General features: G+C 45.1%; 1 protein-coding gene across 1 annotated transcript in view; it reads right to left on the bottom strand.

The window, feature by feature from the left end:
- Positions 1-1,531: 1,531 nt before the first annotated feature.
- LOC144783025 (cytochrome P450 2G1-like) overlaps positions 1,532-20,840 on the bottom strand; it is a 367,886-nt gene continuing 348,577 nt past the window's right edge. The window contains exon 9 of the mRNA XM_078662213.1: positions 1,532-1,728. Within this exon, the coding sequence (XP_078518339.1) occupies positions 1,544-1,728 (185 nt within the window). The 3' untranslated portion in view covers positions 1,532-1,543. The remainder of the gene's footprint in view (positions 1,729-20,840) is intronic.

The raw sequence follows: 20,840 nt of genomic DNA, 5'->3' as shown, positions 1-20,840 counted from the left end.
GAGTGGTCTGCTTAATTCAGACACTCTGTTCATCACCACCCCGTTTTTTGAATCATTTTGTCCACCATAAGCGTAGAAGGGTGTACTCAGACATGAGTCCCTTGCTCACTGCTCCATCAGGATTCAAGCAAGCCGGGCCGACGACGCCTGAAATGGCAGAAACCGGTCCCCGGAAGCTTGTCTCCTTTCTGGTGAAGAATTGGCTTGGTAGTTTGGTCTGCCCTGTTCCCATGATGCACTGGGCCAGGGACAGACTCATTTGCATATAGCCAGGTTCTGAGCTGGGATGGGGCAGTGAGCTAAATAACGGTGATGGATCAAGCCCTGAACTTTGGACTGGGTAAGAGTGGTCTGCTTAATTCAGACACTCTGTTCATCACCACCCCCTTTTCTGAATCGTTTTTCTTAACAAAGCAGTTAGCAGATGTGGATCTTTCATGTAATCCGGTTGAAATCAAATATTGTTTTGAGGTCAACTTTCGACTTGAAATTTGACGTGATCTAAGAAATATATAAAAATGTTTCTTAACGCTAAGAAGTAAGGGGTCAACCATTTAGGCACGCCTTGCTCTTCTAAATGAAAGTAGTGTACGGTAATGTAAATAATGAAAGTGACGAGGTAAAAAAACAAAGCATTAACACCATCGATGCGGCGCATTTTCCTGCTGTGCGCTGGAAAATTAAAAAACCGCGGTTCATGACGAGCTCAGCTCGTCATGAGTGTACAAGAGGTGTACTTCATGATGAGCTCGTCATGAGCGTCGAAGGGGTTAATAGTGAAATAACTTGTAGCTTGAACAAAGGGGCCTATTTACGACAATGTCGCGCAGCGCAAAGCAGCACAGCAACTCTCCTTGCTGCACTGCGTGACAGGAAAAGGGCAGGAATGCCCCGTATTTAAGGCAATACAGCACATTCCTGCCTTTTCCCCTGCTCTGGTGCCCTACTGGCAATCCTACCGAAAATGCTGAAACCCTTGCACAGGAGCTAGCGAAAATGCAGAATGTTTGTTTGTGCAGAAAGGGACACCTTCCTGGACAAAAACAATCTTGAGTGGCATATTCCTCTCTCATTGTTTGCTGCGGAATGCAGCACACATAGAACGAGAAAGTAGAATGTGAGACAGTAACATGGAGAAATACAAATAATTCTCCTCCTTACTCCTCACCTGACTTTTTGATACCAGTTCCAGTAAATCTTGGAATGGGTCAAAAACCATGGGAGGTTGCGTGGGAACACTAAGACAATGCAGCAATTTGCACTGCTTTCACTTACTCCAGATTTATGGAGCCACTAAGGGCCACGCAAAGTGGCCTGCGTGGCTTCATAAATCACAATTAAGGTTTGCGCCATTCTTGCACCACATTGCAGTACGCAAACCGGCTCATAAATAGGCCCCAAAGTGTCTGCTGTTTAGTAGCTGCAAAAAGTCAGTTGGTGTTTCTCATGTGCTTTCTCAGCAGCCATGTTCTCGAAAGTAGCGTGGAGTTTAGGTCAGACATCCTGAAAACTCTGAGATAACCTTTTACTCTTGGGATGTCCATTATTTGCGTGGGATAGCACAGAGTTTATAGTTTGCTGGTATCTTTGCTAGACCACTTAGTATTGGTTTGATGTCAATTTCGCTTGGATCAGTGACAGATTTAAGACTGAAACTTTGGAGGATTGTCGTGAGGAATAAAAACAACTCCATTCGAACTAGTCCTTCTCCGGGACAGCTCCTTTTCCCTAGAAAAAAGAGACATATTATTGTGATATTCACTTTCAGAAATGTTTAAATTATGATACATTGGCCGCATGCTTTCTAGGTCACTTACCTTATTGTGTCAGGGTACCAATTATACTTTGAATGTCTAAAACAGCTGACACTGATGTACTAGTTACACGGAGTGAGTAACATTCTTTATCAAATTCACCATTCAACTGGTGCTTGGGTTATCTGTGGTACTCAAAACCCAAGCTTTAAGCTGATATCTGTTCTTCAATCCAAAAAGATGTGTTCTTCCCTCATATAGTACACTTAGCCCACCATGAATGCCATTGAAAATGGGCCAAAATGCAAACTTGAAGTGAGACCTGACCCCTATTTTGAACTTGAAAACAATCCTCAGAATGCATTAATTCTCTCAATGTATTTATTTGGTATATTAGTTATGTATCCATTTATGTGGTATCAATAACATATTGATCATATATGATTGACATAGCAGCAGTGGCCATACGTAGAACATTGAGGGCCTTATTAAGAGTTTGGAGGTGCAGGAGAGGGAATGCCCTGTTCCCGTACCACCAAATCCATGTAGGAAATGCCCGCCAGATCAGGAGTTTTCTCCTGTCTGGTGGGCGGTTCTTTAATCTTCACACAGCAGTGCCTATGAAATAGGCACCACAATGGAAACATCAAAGGCAGAACCTGCACGGCATGGACTGCGCAGTCCATGCCGTGCAGGTACTGGTGTGCATGCACACAGGGGGACACATGTCGTGCCCCATGTGTGCATTCACATGACGTGAGGCACAAGGGGTTCTGTAGGGCCCTATTTGTTACGTCACTGGCACACTTTTCATGGTGTTTGTACCACCATGAAAAGTTTAGCAGTGAGAAAACTGATAATATGTTTGGCGAGCTGCACCGGCCCAGCCAAGCATATTGGGGCCTCAATACTGCTGGGATACCACAAGGAATCTCAGATCACAGGCTGATGCGGTGGTTCCAGGGCAGCCCAACTGTCCTGGTGGTAATGGGGTGATCGGAAGACCAGCACCATGCTTTCCCGCAAGTCTGGAAAGACATGGACAACCAGACTCATAATAAAGCCTTTAGTGTAGAATGGCCAACATAAACCCAACAAGAAAGGGTTATGGTATTCAATCAGAGTACCTGCTATAAGGAAATCCTTAGCAAAGACAGGCACATTTAAATGTGATGTTTTAAAAGAAAAAATGCGACAGAGGGGCATGGAACAGAATTTACATATTTTCAGTGGTATGTGGTGTTCTTGCAATAATCATTAAAGTCTCTCTATTCCAATGGATGACACTTTGATGCTTTTTAAAAATTCTTGGAGAGAGAGGTAGATCTTATGCCTGTTGCTGAAATGTTTCAACAAAATGGACCTAAAAGGTAGAATGACCGGTTCTTAGAGGCATCACAAAGTTGTTTGCATATGGCTTTGAGATTATAGGTAGTGATTCTTTACTTTACATCTAGCTGCTTAGGATGTCACAGAGGTAGTTGGGGCTAAGGCATTTACTGTTTCTGTCAGAAGCATCTATGAGGTCCTGGTTTTGGCTGTATGAAGAAAGCCTAGAAAGAAACCTGGGAAAATTGGAAATGTCCTGCTGGTAAATTTTAGAACCTTGTTGAGTGGGGCGCTAAATTAGTATAAAAGCCCATTACCTGCTATAACAATGATGCAGGGCCCGATGTAGGTCGGTCGGTAACGGCCGAAAATCGGTATTTTCGGCCGTTACCGATCGGAATACAGACAACGGGATGTAGGAGGCCGAAATCCAGCGAAATCGGCGATTTTACCGAATCGGAAAGTCACCGAGTCGGTCGGATTCCGAATCGGAAAAAAGTAGTAATCGGAAAAAATCTCCGATTCGGTAGATTACCTATTCGGAGATTTTTCCGATTCCTACTTTTTCCCGATTCGGAATCCGACCGACTCTGTGACTTTCCGATTCGGTAAAATCGCCGAATTGGTATATATTCCGAATCGGTGAAAATCCGATTCCATGCGAAAACCCTAAGATTGAGATGTAGGTAAGCACAGAAATACCGATTTTGCTCCAAATTCGGTATTTCAGAGTCGGAAATTACCATGGATTGGAATCAGGTGGTAACCAGGTGCAACCTATAAAAAAGGACCCAAAATGCAGTTCTACTTGCAACATGGCAGCTTTCTATGTCATAGCTAGACGGCTACGGCTACAGCAGGAAGGAGAGAGGGAATGGCAGAGAGAGGAGCAGGTGTACAGGCAGAGGGTGACCCTGTGCATGCTGACAGATCCAGAGATCCTACAGAGGTACAGGCTGGAGGCAGACACCATCAGAGACCTCATCAGGGACCTCCAACCCCTGTTGCAGCACCCCACCCCAAGGGCACATGCAATCCCTGTGCAGGTGCAGGTGCTATGCTGCCTACACCTGCTGGCGTCTGGCAGCTATCAAAGTGTAGTTGCTGTGGCAGGAGGGGTGACCCAGAGCAGCCTGTCAAGGTTCTTCCACAAGTTCCTTGATGCCATGATCCAGAGGATGGCCCACTACATTTCCTTCCCTTCCACCCATGCAGAACTGGCACAGACAAAAGCTGAATTCTATCAGATGGCAAGATTCCCCCACATCATTGGCTGCATAGATGGCACACACATACCGATTTGCCCCCCTGCTGACACCGAATACGTATACCGCAATCGGAAGTCACGGCACACCATAAATGTGCAAGTGATATGCAATGCCAAGTGTGTGATCACTGACCTGGTAGCAAAGTTTCCGGGGAGTACCCATGACTCCTATATCTTCCAGAGTAGCGGAATTTATGCACGGCTGATGGCAGGGGAATTTGGCGAAGGATACCTCCTAGGTAAGACACAGTGTCAGACCCCCATAACCAAAATTGCAGTGTGAAATACATGTATGCATGTGAGTAATGTTACCCCTTCTCCTTCTAGGCGACAGTGCATATGCCCTACGCTCTTTCATTCTCACACCTTACCTCAACCCCTCAACACCCAGCCAAAGGAGGTACAACCGTGCCCACAAAAGCACGAGGAACGTAGTGGAAAGGACCTTTGGCATCTGGAAGAGCAGGTTCAGATGTCTGCACAAGAGCGGAGGTGCAAGGCAATATACCCCCATCACCTGCTGCAAGATTATTGCTGTCTGTGCAATGTTGCACAACCTTGCAGTCAGGAAAGGCACTGAGGTAGAGTTATCCGACTACGAGGACCCTGACGATGACAATGCTGTCCCACTACCACTACCTGCTGGAGTCTCTGCACCATCTGACGGCAGATACAGGCGTCAGGAGATCACAGACAACTATTTCTGAGTGAGTACAGATGCACAAACAGGTCAATGTATGTGTTCAGAAATTAAATTTAATAATGTTGCATCAACGTTACTGCACTGATGTGCAACAAAAGAAAAGTTAAACTACAAGGTGTCTGTATTGTTGAAAAACTTGGTCCTAGATCAAGGTGGAGGATCTGCACAGGGAAAACGGTGTCACCAGGGGTAGGAATGTCCAATGTCCGGGTTGCCTCACCCGCTGTGGCAGTCCTATTTTTTGCTGCGCTTAGCAGGCCCACTGGGATGAACCTCACCCCCTTCAGAATGCCCTGCAGCCTCAGCTGAGCGCCTGCTGCTCCGGCGCGGCTCTGACGCAGCGCTGGCCGGGCTGCTGCGGCTGCTGCTGTCCCCAGCCTCGCCCAGGACGGGATTCACTACGGTGTTGGAGATGAGTAGTGTCTCCATGGCTGTTGTTATACGGCCCATGCCCCTAGTGACCTCGGACATGTTCTGTGTGAGGCTGGCCTCCATGTTTGCCCCACGTTGGCATAGCTGGGCAGTCGCAGCCGCAAGGCGGTTGAGTGACCTGTTCGTGACTCTTGCATCCCTGCGACGACTCAGCTCATGGTCATCCAACCTGTTGCAGAGCTGGGTGATGGCAGTGGTCATTCGGCCAATTGATGATGCTATTTCCTTGTTGCTGTCAATGAAGGTCTTGAAGCCCTGTGTCATCTCACCCATCTGCAGGTTGTGCAGGCGCAACTGGCGATGGCAGGCCAGGATGGATTTCGCCTGCATCCTCTGTATCGTGACCATGCTGGTCTCCAGCCCTGCGAAGACGCTGCCTCCCGGTGCTGGTATTGGGCTGCTGGTAGCACGTGGCCTACGTGGAATTCTGCTGCCCTGCTGTGTGTGCTCTGGTGTCGCTGGTGTCACGGGGTCTTGTGCAGGAGCCTGACCCGCTGCCCCCTCCATGATGACTAATGGAGCTACTATTCTCCTCCGGGCCGGGGAAGTGGCAGGTGCAGGGTGGCTCTGTGGTGGTGTGTTCTCCGGGGAGAATACCAATGAGGGCGACTGAGACTGAGACACTCGGGGGGAGTGTGGAGTTGTGAGGGAATGTCCTGTGTCCTCCTCATTTGCCAGGGCACAGCTGTTGTCCTCCTCCTCCTGTGCTGCTGCACTGGTGCTTGCCACCGCCTCACTGGCTGTTGGTGCTGGAGCTGGTGCTGGAGCTGATGCTGCTCCCCCGCCTGATGGTGCCCCTAGGTACAAAGAAGCATTTGTCAAGTGGGTGCTAATGTGTTCCAGTCACAACTATTAAAGCATTGCACGTCTCATTACAAACACGTTGATGCTGTATTACAGTTATTTATCTCATGCTTCTGCTGTGGCATTTTTGGTAACTTTTGCTGAGTACATTTAGCTAGATGCATTGCTCATGTCTGTTGCTAGCAGTACTGGCCTGGGGTTTGGTTGTGCATTGGGTCTGTAGGGGAGGTGTCTGGTATGGTGTGTCAAGTTGCGCATGCTTCTTACCTGTAGCTGTAGCTCGGGATGAGCTATCCAGGTCCCCAATTCCCACGACACTGGCCCTCTCGATGGTGGTCGCCACTAGTTCCTCCAGCTGAGTGAGGGGTGGCGCACGGTTTGTTCCTCCTCCAGTGAGTCCAGCCTGCTTGTGCAGGTCGGCCAGTTTGCGCTTGGTCACGCCACGGATGTCATAAAACCTCTTCTTGAGGTCGTCTAGGCTCCTGTGGGTGACACCAACTGCATTCACTTTCTCCCCGATGTCGATCCACAGCCTCCTCTTGGTGCTCTCCGGGACAGTCAGGGACTGCCTGCCATATAGCTGGGTGTGCACCCTCACCACCTCCTCCACCAAAGTTTGTAGCTCCATGGTGCTGAATTTAGGATTGCGCTTACGCCCTGCCTTCTGGCTCTCTGTGCTGGTGTCCATGTCTCTCAGGGATCCTGCTCACAATGCTGCTCTCTCTGTGTTTGCTCAGCTCAGGCAGCTTTCCAGAAAGTTCTGATGAGTTGCACCTGCCTGGGTTGCCACACCCTGTGGGGGAGGGTGCTTACAGCTCATTGGCTGATGTCTTCAGTGTCACTCAACCTGCTCGGCAAAACGGCATTCTCCGAATCGGTATTTTCCGATTCGGTATTTTCCGAATGTGTTCGGTAAATACCGATTCGGAATGTATAATGCCTTCCTATTGGCCTTTCGGCCCATGGGGCGTATTTATTATTCCGATTCGGCGTTTACCGATTCGGTTGGTTCCGCATTTTTTTTTTTCCGATTCGGACTTGTCCGACCCGGCCTATACCGAATCGGTAGTTGGCGATTCGGTACGTATCGACTCTCGATACCGAATGCTACCGAATCGGTATTTTTCCGATGATTATTTCCTACATATCATTTTCCGATTTTGAAATACCGATTCGGTACGGATCGGTATTTTAAAATCGGTAAATGCGTTTTACCTACATCGGGCCCCTAGTCTGCTAAGTACTAATGAGCTGAGAGTTTTTACGGTATTGAAAGGGATGTGTGTGTTGAGCTTGTTTATGTTCATTAAGTCATATTGGGCTTCAATGGCTGTTCTAGTTATTAAGGATTTTATGTTCATGCACGGACTGAAGAGAAGAGTACTGTCATGCTTCTGGCACAGGGTTCACATTTCAAAGTGTTGGGGAGACAGAAATGAGTCTTAGAAATAGGTATTGTTGAGAAGTAAAAGTGCAGGACCTCATTTTTAGTGCAGTTATTTATTAGCTCAATGAATTTTGAAACAGTATACAGAATATTATTAGTTACTGAACGAATATATTTCCTACGTTTATGTGGAAGAATGCTTAGTCGAAAGGGAAAATATTAGGCACAAAAATGTTGAATAATGCTATAAATGAGATTGTAGGTGAAACATCTTGTGAGAAAATACATCAAGGGCTGGATCTAACACATCAAATTGATTTACAGTCACAACCTCGCTAGAAAGGTCATGATGGCTATCGACGCAATATAAAAACCACTGAAATGCACCAGTTATGGTAATCTTCACAACAAGGACTCCAAAACACTGCTCATGACCTCACACATTTAACAGTTGGTATAGGAAACGAGTAATTCATCTAGTCTTTCTCCAACCACTGAGGTGTAATTGACCTTAGTGATCACACATGTTGCAAAGTCACAGAGGCTACTCAGGGGTATAACACCATCAGTACTGGTGAACATCACTCACAAATCATGTAAGATTATTGCACATATATGGTACATCTACCACGAGGTCTAGTAATTACATTAATCCTGGTTAAAAAACAATACTCACCCTATACCCTCTTGTCCCTCATTGTCATCCTTCCAATAGTTCCTTGTCCTTCCAAAATTATTTTACCTTCCCACCTTCCTATACTAGCACTACCACAGTAAAGGTGTCTGTATTGTTGAAAAACTTGGTCCTAGATCAAGGTGGAGGATCTGCACAGGGAAAACGGTGTCACCAGGGAGCCATACAGCAACCACAACCTCCAGTAGGCTCATTCTCTCTCACTCCCTATCATTGCCTTGTAATAAAGTAGCTAATCAGTTGGAGTGGTTGTGACTTCACGAAGTAATAACGTCACTATTCTGTATGAGGTCCAGTTAGGTATCTTTAATTTAAACCTGAACTCAGCCCTGGGTAGATGTGGCACAGAGTGCCAGGCTTAACTCAAAGAAAAACATGTGTAATAAATCTATCCATTCCATACCAAAACATTTAATAAGTAAGAAATGTTATGTATAATCCTAGGCGTCGTTCGGGTAGTAGCACTATGCGCAGCTACGTGAAGTGCACTTCGCACTATGCAAGCTACGCGCAGCTACGTGAACTGCATAGTGCGGTAGGGAAAATGATGTTCGCACTGATTGCACAGTGCTGGATGCTTGTCCGCACTGTGCAATCATTGCAAACGGCATCTTGCACAGTGCAAGCAGTCGTTTTCTGCTGCTCGAGTAGATTTGTACTAGAGCGGCAGCTTTCTCAACGCAGACTGGTAGTTTCTCATTGCGAGCGGTCGCAAGCATACGTGACCACTCGCAATGAAAAACCTGACCTCCCCGCATTGAGAATCTTGCCGGGAGGTATATTTTCCACGCTCGTGATCGGCAACTTGATGTTGCTGATCGCGAATGAGGAAAAAGTCTCGCTGGGATGGTGATTTTGCTCGGTCGCAGTCACCAATTTGACCGCGAGCAAGCAAAAAATGCCCGCCATGCGTTTTTGCACGGTGCTACATGCAATTCACTTAGCGCGTAGTAGCGCACACTACGCACGCTCCGCGAGAGTATCGTAGTCCTGCGCCCAGGGTTAGTTACGTTATAAAAAACTCAAGTTCATAATAATAGTATTGTTTTTTATCTTTATACATGCACTAAACCAACAAAAATCTAGTAAGGGGTTGTCAAAGAATTACAGAAATCACTACAATCCACACAAAAAATCAGAAATCACTGCGTTTCACTTAAGTGGTAGTCTATAAGGCTCAAGCACTGGGTTCTGGGCTAAAGTTAAAGTTTCTCACTGACCACAATGGAATGCTAGTCTGATGCAGGAGCTGGTTTGTTCCCACTCCCTGCATCAGACCTTCACGCTTAGAAACTTTCCTGGTTCTTTTCATCATTGAAGGGACAAATTTGTGGGGTCCTCTGCAACTTGGATCCAGCATTGGGCTTTGAGGTCAGCACACAGGTGATGTCCTTTGGTCTGGCGTGAACCTTGGTTATGGATAGGAGCTTGAGGCTATCCACAAACTGCTAAAACATTTCAGCTTGTGCAATCAGAAGTCAGGGCCCAGGAAAGCTTCAAGGAGGAGGAGGAGCTGAGTAGTGGTAGTGTAGTGACCTCTGGTTCTTTAAAAAAAACATTACCTTTGTATAATAACAAATGTCCAACTATTCTGTGTACTCACTTTTTCTAGATAAAAACTGGTAATGCGGTGAGTGGGCCCATTTAATGGGATAGGAAATATCCCAGAAAACATGAAAATATGAAACATCTGAAAAGTAGAATCCATTAGGAGTCCAATAATTTGTGGCTTGATTGGATCCCACTACTTTGTCTTCCTCAGAATGCTCTGTAAATGACAAGCTCTGACTATAATCACAAATTATCCTCACACTTCTGTGAGAGAGAATTCTGGAATCTAGGGGTATTGGCTAAAATCCTTTCATTTCTACTGATAAAAATGGTATTCCACTTGTGTGAGTGGGCCTGTTGCCTGGGACAAGACATACCCCCAAATTAACCATGAAAAAGTCAAAGTTTATCCTTTAAACTTCAATCATTCTAGGCACTTGGATATCTGCAGTAACAGTTCCAGGGTCGACATTTGAGATATCATCAGTGATGTCACTGACCATGTCATGAATGATGTCATATGTGACGCCATCAGCAGTGCATTGCGGGGGCGCGTGTTATAGTTAGCTGAACTAACCATAACGGGGGAATTTCTATGATATTGTACGAGTGAAATGTTCAACTAACTACCTACTGGCTATCGCCAGTAGGTAATTATAGTAAGGACCTAGTTTCCAAAGGAAAAGCGTTTTTTGATTTGCCAATATCTTTGGTGCCGTTTGGCGAATCTTTGCAAAATTTTCGAAACTAATGGCCTCCTCTGGTCAGCTCCTGTCTTGAAAGTTTTGGGTGATTTATCAACCAGTGGCCGAGAGAAAAGGGGGTTCCAAAACGCATTTTCTCCTTGTTATTTCCATGGGAAATGTTGTCGTGGCTACAGCCTTAACTGCTGAACGGATTTACACCAAATTTGGCAGAGAGGTAGCTTTAAATGGTGTAAATCCGTTCAGACGTTCTTGAGAAATGTCAAAATAAAAAATATCTATATATGGTAACCGAGGGGGATTCGCGAACCCTCCCGATAACAAGCTTCATTCTGATTGGTTGCCAACACTTCAAACCAAGAAGTGTTGGCAGCCGTCTTGTGATAAAACCGAGTCACAAGAAAACAGTAAAAAAAGATGAAAAAAAGAAGAAAATGGGGCATGGTAGAAACACATTGCAGCAGAATTCCTGCTGGCAGAGTGGGCTAAAGAACGGTGATGGATTAAACCCAGATCTTTTGACTGGGTGTGAGTGTTTGATTGGTTCAGATGCTCCATCCATCACCACCCCCCTTTTGTACCGCTTTGTTCGCCATAAGTTGGTAGGGTATTCTCAGACATGAGTCCCTTGCTCACTTTGCCACTGGATTCAAGCAAGCCTGGCTGAAGACGACTGTAATGCCAGAAACCGGTCCAAGGAAGCTTGTTCCCGGTCCAGGGAAGGCATGGCTTGGCAGTTCGGGCTTGACTGTTCCCATGAGGCACAGGGTCAGACTGATTTGCATATGGCCATGTCTGAACTGGGGTGGCAGAGTGGGCTAAAGAACGGTGATGGATTAAACCCAGATCTTTTGACTGGGTGTGAGTGTTTGATTGGTTCTGATGCTCCGTCCATCACCACCCCCCTTTAGTACATCTGTGGGAATCAAGCAGAATTTTTAAAACAAAGGTGGAATTTGGAACTTTGTTTTAATCAGCCCCCAGGTGGGCCAGGTCCCTGGGCAGTTAAAAAATATAGCGCAGGGGCCCACCACCTCCCCAGGGCCATGCTGATTACAAGTGGGGGCAAGCAGCGCCCCACAGCCCCGGGTCCGCCACCTCCCCGGGGCTTCTCTTTTTAACTTAAAGTTTTGCCCCATACAGTGCCCGGACACTGCCACCTCCCCGGGGCATTTCTTTTATGTGTTGGGGGCCTCACGGGCCCCCCCAAGCCCCGGGGACTGCCACCTTCCCCAGGCTTCAATAATTAAACAAATAAGTGTGGTGGGGGCTCCTGCCTCCCCCACATTGCTCCATGGACCACCATCTCCCTGGGGCATTTATATATTACGTTTGGGGCCTATTGCGGACCCCTGGTCCCGGGGAAGACCACCTCCCCAGGGTTTTGCACACAAAGGGAGGGGAGCTGCCCTTCATGGTCCTGGGGATTGCCACCCCCTGCAGGGCAAGCTCCAGCAATGTCCTGGGGTGCCCACCCCCAAGACATTGTAGTTTGCAATGACAGGGTGCGTCTTCCACCCTGGCATTGCAAACTATGCTTCGCTACATAGAAGCAAGAGCAGAAAACCTGCTCTCTCTTCCATGAAGTGAAGCAGATTGCTTTTGGACAAGGGGAGCTGCATGTCAGCAGCTCCTCTTGTCCAAAAGCAATGCCAGTTCCTGTAGGAGGAGACGGCTGGGACCGCGATGGCATTGGGGCTCACCCGGGGTCCCCAATGTGTGGCCAGGACCCGGGGATGGGGTCCCTGAGGCTATAATTAGCCAGAGGAGGGTGCCTTGAGGCCCCCCTCTAAAATTATAAATACCGAACATATATTTCATCCCAAAGGTACATGAAAAAGAATTATCCGTTCCAGGCAGACCTATTGTTTCAGGAATTAACAGCACTTTTGAGAACACATCTAAATATGTTGATTGTTATCTCCAAGGCTTTGTGATCAACTTGCCAACTTATATTAAAGACACTAACGACCTTTTATTCCAACTGAGCAATCTAATGTGGTCAGATGAGTAAATTTTTCTCACTATGCACATTACTGCATTATATATGAGCATTGCCTATTCAGACGGATGAAGAGCTGTGGAACATTTTTTGGGCCAAAGACCAATTGAGATGTATTGTCATAAGCAAATGCTTTTAAAAATGATACATTGGTGTTTATATAATGATATATTCATGTATGATAATACAGTAGTTCTTCAATTACGAGGTGTGGCTATGGGGGCATGCTTCTCCCCCAGCTACGCCTGTCTTCATGTGGCTGGTGGGAGAAGCATGTCCTCATGGCATAACACGCCTGTGAATGGTCTGTACATGTAATGAATTATTGGCGGTATATTGACAACATTTTTGTTGTATGGCTGGGGACCAAAGATCAGGCCCTTAAGTTTGTTGAAAAAATCAATGACAACAGCCTTAATTTGCAATTCACTGCCCACATTGATGCGACATTGGCCAATTTCCTTGACATTACTGTTCAAGTGGTACAGGGCAAAGTACAAACTTGCCTTTTTAGGAAGCCCACATCTGGAAATACGGTGTAGCATGCCTGTAGTTTCAACCCACAGCCTACAACATCTAGCATCCCCTATGGGGAGTTTCTACATAACCATAGGTCATGCAGCACATCAGAAGCCCAGGAATATCATCAAACAGAGGCTAAAAGGAGATTTGAAGCCAGGGTACATAACCCCAAGGGATTAGATGTAGCTATGAAGAAGACCAATGAGAAGGAAAGGGTAGTCCTACTTGATCCCAACAGGCATAAAATCACAGAAACAGTAGATCCAATCAATATTCCATCTAATGATAACATTGAAATGAGACTGATTACTACATATAGTAAACAGGCGAAGAGTATCAAAGTCAATATTAGGAAACAGTGGCCCATTACCTCATAGATGCAACATTGAAAAAGGTTCTCTCTAGAACTCCTAGTATTACCTTTCGGAGAGCATATTCTAAGCGAAATGACCTAGTAAAAAACAGTCCTGAGACAATAGGCTTTCCTCAAGAAAGGGATTCTATAAGTGCAGCTCATTCCGAGCTTGCAAGTTTGGCAAAAACACTGCCACATAAATGACACCCTTCACAGAGAAACCTATCTTACTTAGAGGACATTGCACTTGTAGAACCGACCATGCAGTTTATGTTTTAAAGTGTAAATCTATGCTAAGTGGGAAGCACTACACTACAAGTGTATGTTCATATTTTACAGCATCTATGTAAGATAGTGAACTCCGATCCAGCCAGGCACTTTAAAGCAATTCATAATAATAACTTGAATTGCTTGCAATATTTTGTTATTGATGCAGTGACACTGAGTAAACGAGGTGGCAATAGGGCAAAAACATTTTGCCAGCTTGAATCGAGATATATAGTAGAGCTGGATACAAAGACTCCGCTAGGGCTGAATATCCGAGCTGATTTGCACAACTTTCTGTGAGTAGGTCATATTTCACCTACCAGATATGGTCATTACTTGGGCAGAGAAGACCTTGTTTTATGATTGTATAATAGTGCGATGTGACTCAGAATCTCCAATATTATCTCACTCTATATATTAGTGAGTATTAGGCTGCATACATTTATAGTTTAATGAGCTGCTCATAGACATTGCCATTAGGGGTATACACAGTAGTGTCAGGGGGCTCTCTGAATACTGCTTTCCACGTGGGTCTATAGTAAATATACTTGTCCCAAGGGGGACCAGTGAGATTATTCATAGGGTATTTGTACCCAGAGATACAGAAGTGATCTTAGATTCACCAGGGACAAACTAGAGTCCACATAAGAGAACAGGATAATGAGTAGCCGCTACATAATTTCAATTTTCATATTTGTCTTTGCACATTTTGCACTAAAATTATATTAATTTGTACTTTACAAGCTTCAGAACTGAGTAGGCACCAGCACTTTTTACATAGAGCAAGAAGTTTATTACCATTACAGCATAATATGCCCCATTAGCGTATTTGCACATTGCAGAGTCACTTTACAACGGTATTTGTACATAAAGATAAATTACTATTGATTGCACTTCTTATGAGATGAGCTACATTGGGAATTCATTAGCTTAGACTTACAATACAAAAAGCCAATACAGCAGTTAATAGCCCATGCATTTAGGCACATCTAATATGCATGTGGTATTGCCTATGGACTCGCCTACATCTAGTGAAGACATTATTCAATTTAGATAGCAGTTCTTCCGGTGGATCCGTGGTATTTGAATGAGCAGTATAGCAGAAGTGGCGATTTTTTATAAGATGGTATTTTATGATTTGGTATTCAGTATACAATTGTAATATGCACTGTGCACTTTATGTATTTAATCTTGAAATTGGGGCTTGAAATTGATGTGGGAGGGGGGATGTGCTCCTGCAGTGCCCTGGAATGCCCACCCCCGGGACACTGCCGTTTGCAATGACAGGGTGGGAGCCTCGCGGCTCCTGCCCTGTCATTGCAAACTGCTTTATTATTTGAAAGAGAGTGCAGGAAACCTGCTCTCTCTTCCAAATAGGAAAGCAGCTTGATTTTTCACAGGGGGAGCAGCATGTTAGCTGCTCCCCATGTGTAAAAGCAATGCCGGCTCCTGCAGGATGCGGGGAGCTGGCTGGGACTGTAGGGGGATTGGGTACCCCCCACGGCCCCCAATGAAGAGGGCCAGCCCCAGGGGTTGGGGTCCCCGGGGCTAGTAGTGGCCCGGTAGCGGACTTAATCCCCCAACTTAGAAAGCGCTATGGGGCGTGTTTGCACAGTGGTGAAGGTAGGGGCGGGGCTTGAAGTGATATGTGTGCAAACATGCCCCGTGGTGCGTTTTGAGTTGGGGAAGTAATTCCCCTCCACCCAGAGGTCCCCTAGGGGCCAACTAGCCCACAAGGTACCTCCAGTATGCACCAGGGAGCTGCGTTGCAGAGAGGTGTTCAGAGGCCACGCCTCCTTTTTACACCTCTCTGCAACGCAGCTCTGTGGCGTTTACTGGAGGTAGCTGGTGGGCTAGTTGCACCCCAGGTACCGTCAGTATTCAAGGGGAGTTAATCCCTCAACTTAAAATGTGTCATGGGTCGCATTTGCACAATGGTGAAGGGAGAGGGTGGGGCCTGAGCTCACACATGTGCAAACACACACTGTGGCACGGTTTAAGTTGGGGAATTAATTCCTTGTCAATCCTGAGGGTCCCTGGGGCAGAGTGTTGTAAAAGGGGCATACCTGGTGGGCTAGTTGGCCCCCTAGGGACCTACAGGATTGAGGAAGAATGAATTCTCTAACTTAAAACGCTCCACATGGTTTGTTTGCGGATATGTCACCTCAGGCCACGCCCCTTCCTTCACCACTGTGCAAACACGCCTGTGGCACGTTTTAAGTTGGGAAAAAGATTCCCTTTCAATCATGAGGTCTCCGGGGGGCCAACTAGGCCACCAGGTGCTTCCAGTAAGCCCCACTGCACTGCGTTGCAGAGAGGTGGTCTAGGCCGTGCCCCTTTTTACATCTCTCTACTACGCAGCTCTGTGGCGCTTACTGGATGTACCTAGTGGGCTAGTTAGACCCTAGAGACCCTCAGGATTGAAGGGGAACTATTTCCCCACTGATCCTGAAAAGTAATTTTAACCGTACTTACCAGTAACTTGAATTTCCTTCCAAATGATATCATTGCCTGCATAGGAATCCATTGTGTGGTTTTAAGCAGAAAAGTTTCTACATGTCTATTTTTGAAACGTACAAATATTCCTCTGAAATCAGCCGAACTACGAATTCCGATTTTCCCACCTGTTATCAGGAGAGAACCCAGTGCTGCACCTTTTAGCCCAGCACTGACCCTGAAAATCAGTTCTAAGCGTACTTACCAGTAACTTGTATTTCCTTCCATATGAATCCATTGTGTGGTTTTCACCAGAAAAGATTCTAAGTGTCTATTTTTTGAAACATACAAATATTCCTCCAAAATCAGGCGAACTACAAATTGCGATTCAATCACCTGTTAGCACAAGAGAACCCAGTGCTGCATCTTTTAGCGGTACAAAAGGGGGTGGTGATGGACGGAGCATCAGAACCAATCAAACACTCACACCCAGTCAAAAGATCTGGGTTAGATCCATCACCGTTCTTTAACCCACTCTGCCACCCCAGTTCAGACATGGCTATATGCAAATCAGTCTGACCTTGTGCCTCATGGGAACAGTCCAGCCCAAACTGCCAAGCCATGCCTTCCCTGGACCGGAAACAAGCTTCCGAGGACCGGTTTCTGGCATTCCAGCCGTCTTCAGCCCGGCTTGCTTGAATCCAGTGGCAAAGTGAGCAAGGGACTCACGTCTGAGCATACCCTGCCACAATTATGGCGGCCAAAAGCGGTACAAAAGGGGGTGGTGATGGACGGTGCATCAGAACCAATCAAACACTCACACCCAGTCAAAAGATCTGGGTTAGATCCATCACCGTTCTTTAGCCCACTCTGCCACCCCAGTTCAGACATGGCTATATGCAAATCAGTCTGACCCTGTGCCTCATGGGAACAGTCCAACCCGAACTGCCAAGCCATGCCTTCCCTGGACCAGACACAAGCTTCCGAGGACCGTTTTCTGGCATTCCAGCCGTCTTCAGCCCGGCTTGCTTGAATCCAGTGGCAAAGTGAGCAAGGGACTCACGTCTGAGCATACCCTGCCACACTTATGGCAGCCAAAAGCGGTACAAAAGGGGGTGGTGATGGACCCAGAAAAGTAATTCTAACCGTACTTACCAGTAACTTACCAGTAACTTGTAATTCCTTCCATAGGAATCCATTGTTTGGTTTTTACCTGAAAAGTTTCTAAGTGTCTATTTTCACAAACTAAAAATATTCCTTAAAAATTGCCTGTATGACTTAAACGCATTCTTTAGACTGGTTACAGGAGATGCACCTGTGCTGGATCAAGGATCCACCGCTGTGTAAGAAAAAGTAACGTTAACACTACTTACCTGATAAGTGAATTTCCTCCCATAGGATAACATTGGTGATTCTATGTGAAAAAGTTTCTGTCAATTTTTAAAATACAATAATATTCCTTAAAAATCACTACTGTAACCAAAACGCTTTTCTCAACTGTTTACAGGAGATGTCCCTGGACTGAATCTAGGATCCAGTCCTGTGGTTAGAATAGTAATCCAAAAAGTAACTAATTGCATTTGACTAGAAATTCACATTGAGCTCAATGTTGCATTGTGTCTGAAATTGTGTTGCAACAACTGAAACTACTGTACTTAAAAGTCTATTGCATATTTCCAAGGTATTTAAACGAAAGTAATTTATTCTGAGAAGGTATATTTTGTAATGTAATGTATAATGTAATTATAATGTAATTAAATTAATTATCTTATAATAAATAGTTGTAAAAAATTTAGTAAATCAGTATCAAAACAAATAAATATAACAATTAACACATTTAAAAATTGTCATTTACAAAACCTTTGAAATTCACTGAAAAAACCGTAGGTTTGAGGGCTGATATAGTTAGGAATTAGCATTTTAAAAACCTTGGAAATTCACTGAAAAAAACAATTGGTTTGAGGGGTGTTATAGTTAGCTGGACATTTTACTCGTACAAAACCATTGAAATTCCTCCGATATAGTTAGTTGTACTAACTATATCTCGCGCGCCCGCAATCCACTGCTGATGATGTCACATATTACATCATTCATGACATGGTCAGTGACATCACTGATGACAGCCGGAACTGATGAACGGAATTACATCAAATTTGCCAAAAAGATAGCTCTTTTTCAGGATGCACACTTTTTGTTAAATGGTGTGTATCCATGTAGTAGTTCCTGAGAAATTGAACATTTCTCAATTGTCTTGTCATGCCGTCCAAAACTCTGAAAACGTTACAGGGGTCCAGCTAGTGCCCCTGTTTATGGTCTAAACGAGAGGCACAGTTATGCTCTTCACCTATGCTGCCTGGTTTGTACGTGGACCTCCTTGCTTCTGGAGGCATTGTGTTCTGGATTGTACTTATGGTTCCTAATGTTTTATAATAACACCATAAAGGTAGTCACTAAGGGCCCGATGTAGGTGGCAAATACCGGTCGGAAACGGCCGAATTCGGCCGTTTCCGACCGGTATTTGGCATCTTGAGATGTAGGGGGCCAGATTTTACAGATTCTGTAAATTTACCGAATCGGTATTTTTACCGATTCGGTACCTTCCAGATGTAGGTGGGACTCTTCTGAGTCCCACAGGCCTTTAGGAGTCGGTATTTTACCACCCAATCCAATTGGGTGGTGAAATACCGAATCCAGGTGTGCATGTACATCTGTGCATGCACACCTGTGCCATGTGACACACAGACATGCCCTTAGGGCATGTTTGTATGCCACATGGCACACATGCCTGTAATTGGGGTGCCAGAGGGTGTCAAAGTGACACCCCCTGCACCCTTGTAAGAATAGGTAATTACCGAATCGGTAAATACCGATTCGGTATTCCACATTGATTCCTATGGGCTTCAAGGCCCATAGGAATCAATGGGGGATACCGATTTGGTATTTACAGAATCGGTAAATACCGAATCTTACAGATTCGGTATTTACCGATTCAGAATTACCTACATTTCCCCCCCTCTAATTTACCACTTCTTAAATACCGAATCGGTATGATTCGGTATTTTAGAAGTGGTAAATTAGATTTACCTACATCGGGCCCTAAATGTTTTATTTTTTTTCCTTAAGCATCTTTTATTTTGAACCTGTTTTTCACCCAGAGTCAAATACACTAAAGAACCGATTCACATAATCACTAAGTGTGCTCCTCAGCGGCCGCAGTACTCATTCTGTGGCTATTTATAGGAACCACGCCCTGCCGCTCCTTGCTGATTATACCAGCGGCTTTCAGGACTTGTTCCCTGCCTTCACCTAGACCGGTAATGTGATTTCTTGTCTGGTAAGGCCTCCAGTCCTGATTTCTAGAAACTGACAAACACCTTCGTGTAGGAGATGTCAATTTCATTTGCGCTACTCTGTATTTCGAGATTCCTGAGCGATCAAGCGTTTCCTTCGTTATCGAGCGCTTCCTTTGATTAATCATTGTAGTAAAACATATATTTTTTTTTTGATTTCAAAAGAATTTTATTATTATAAAGAAGCAAATGAATATACACCATACATGAAAAAAGTGATACAATTGATAACAAACAAAAAGCAGTCAGAAGCTAGGATTAAAAAATGATTCGTAGCAAGGACATCAATAAAGAAAAGTAGCCCGCCAAGAACTGAGAAATGAATAAAGTGAAATAAGCTAAGAGGCTAGGCCGAGTCTACAATCAAGAGTATCACTATCAGCTGGTATGATCAAGGGAGGATAGAAATAGGAAAAAGAAAGAAGAAAGAAAGAAAGAAAAGAGGAAAGAGATGGAAAAGGAAAGAGGACAGAGAAGGAGGAGAAGAAAGGAAGAGAGAAGGATTTCCACCGAACCACTCCACCAAACAAGACTCCATTCATACAGACAAATCGAAAGGATATTGTTCAATCAACCCCTGTGCTGACAAATCCATATAATTATCCAGCGCATTCCAGACTCCACTAGCAATAGATGGAGAAAGATGAGCATGATCAACCGAAGTATGAGCACTTCGCAAAAAGGAAACCCAAGCCCACCAAGTATGATAAGAAACAGAGGAAAAGGATTTCCATTCCATAAGAATTACTTTCACTGCAATAGTCAATAGGGGATCCAACAGCTGTAAATCCATGGGATCTAAGGGGAGAGGGACTGGGACAGCTAATGGACCCAAAAGAATTAATGGGAAGGAAAGTTGGAACTTAATAGCAAAGATGAGCATTAGGTGTTTATGAATGAGGTCCCAATAGGGTTGGAGGAGGGAACATTCAAAAAACATATGCGGAAAATCACCTGGTAACAAACCACAGCTCCAACATAGGTTATCCTCTTTGAGATTGAGCGAATGTAACCGAACAGGAGTCCAATGAAGGAGGTTGACGGAAAAAAATGTAGATTGCATCAACGAAGGGGCGATCTTATTACGAAGAGAAAGTTTGCCAATCAACTGCCAGGTGTCAGAAGAAATATGGTCAGTAACACCTTGATCAAAATGGTGCAACCACTTTTGTTGAGCAACCGTATGAGTAGGTAATGAAACGGAAGATACAAATTTGTAGATTTTAGAGGCAACATGACCAGATTTGGACCATATTTGAAAGAGAGTAATCATAGGGGAATTA

Source organism: Lissotriton helveticus, chromosome 9, assembly GCF_964261635.1.
Source record: "Lissotriton helveticus chromosome 9, aLisHel1.1, whole genome shotgun sequence".
NCBI classification, from domain to species: domain Eukaryota; kingdom Metazoa; phylum Chordata; class Amphibia; order Caudata; family Salamandridae; genus Lissotriton; species Lissotriton helveticus.
The sequence above is the reverse complement of the archived record's forward strand: the minus strand, read 5'-3'. Positions and strand labels throughout refer to the sequence as shown.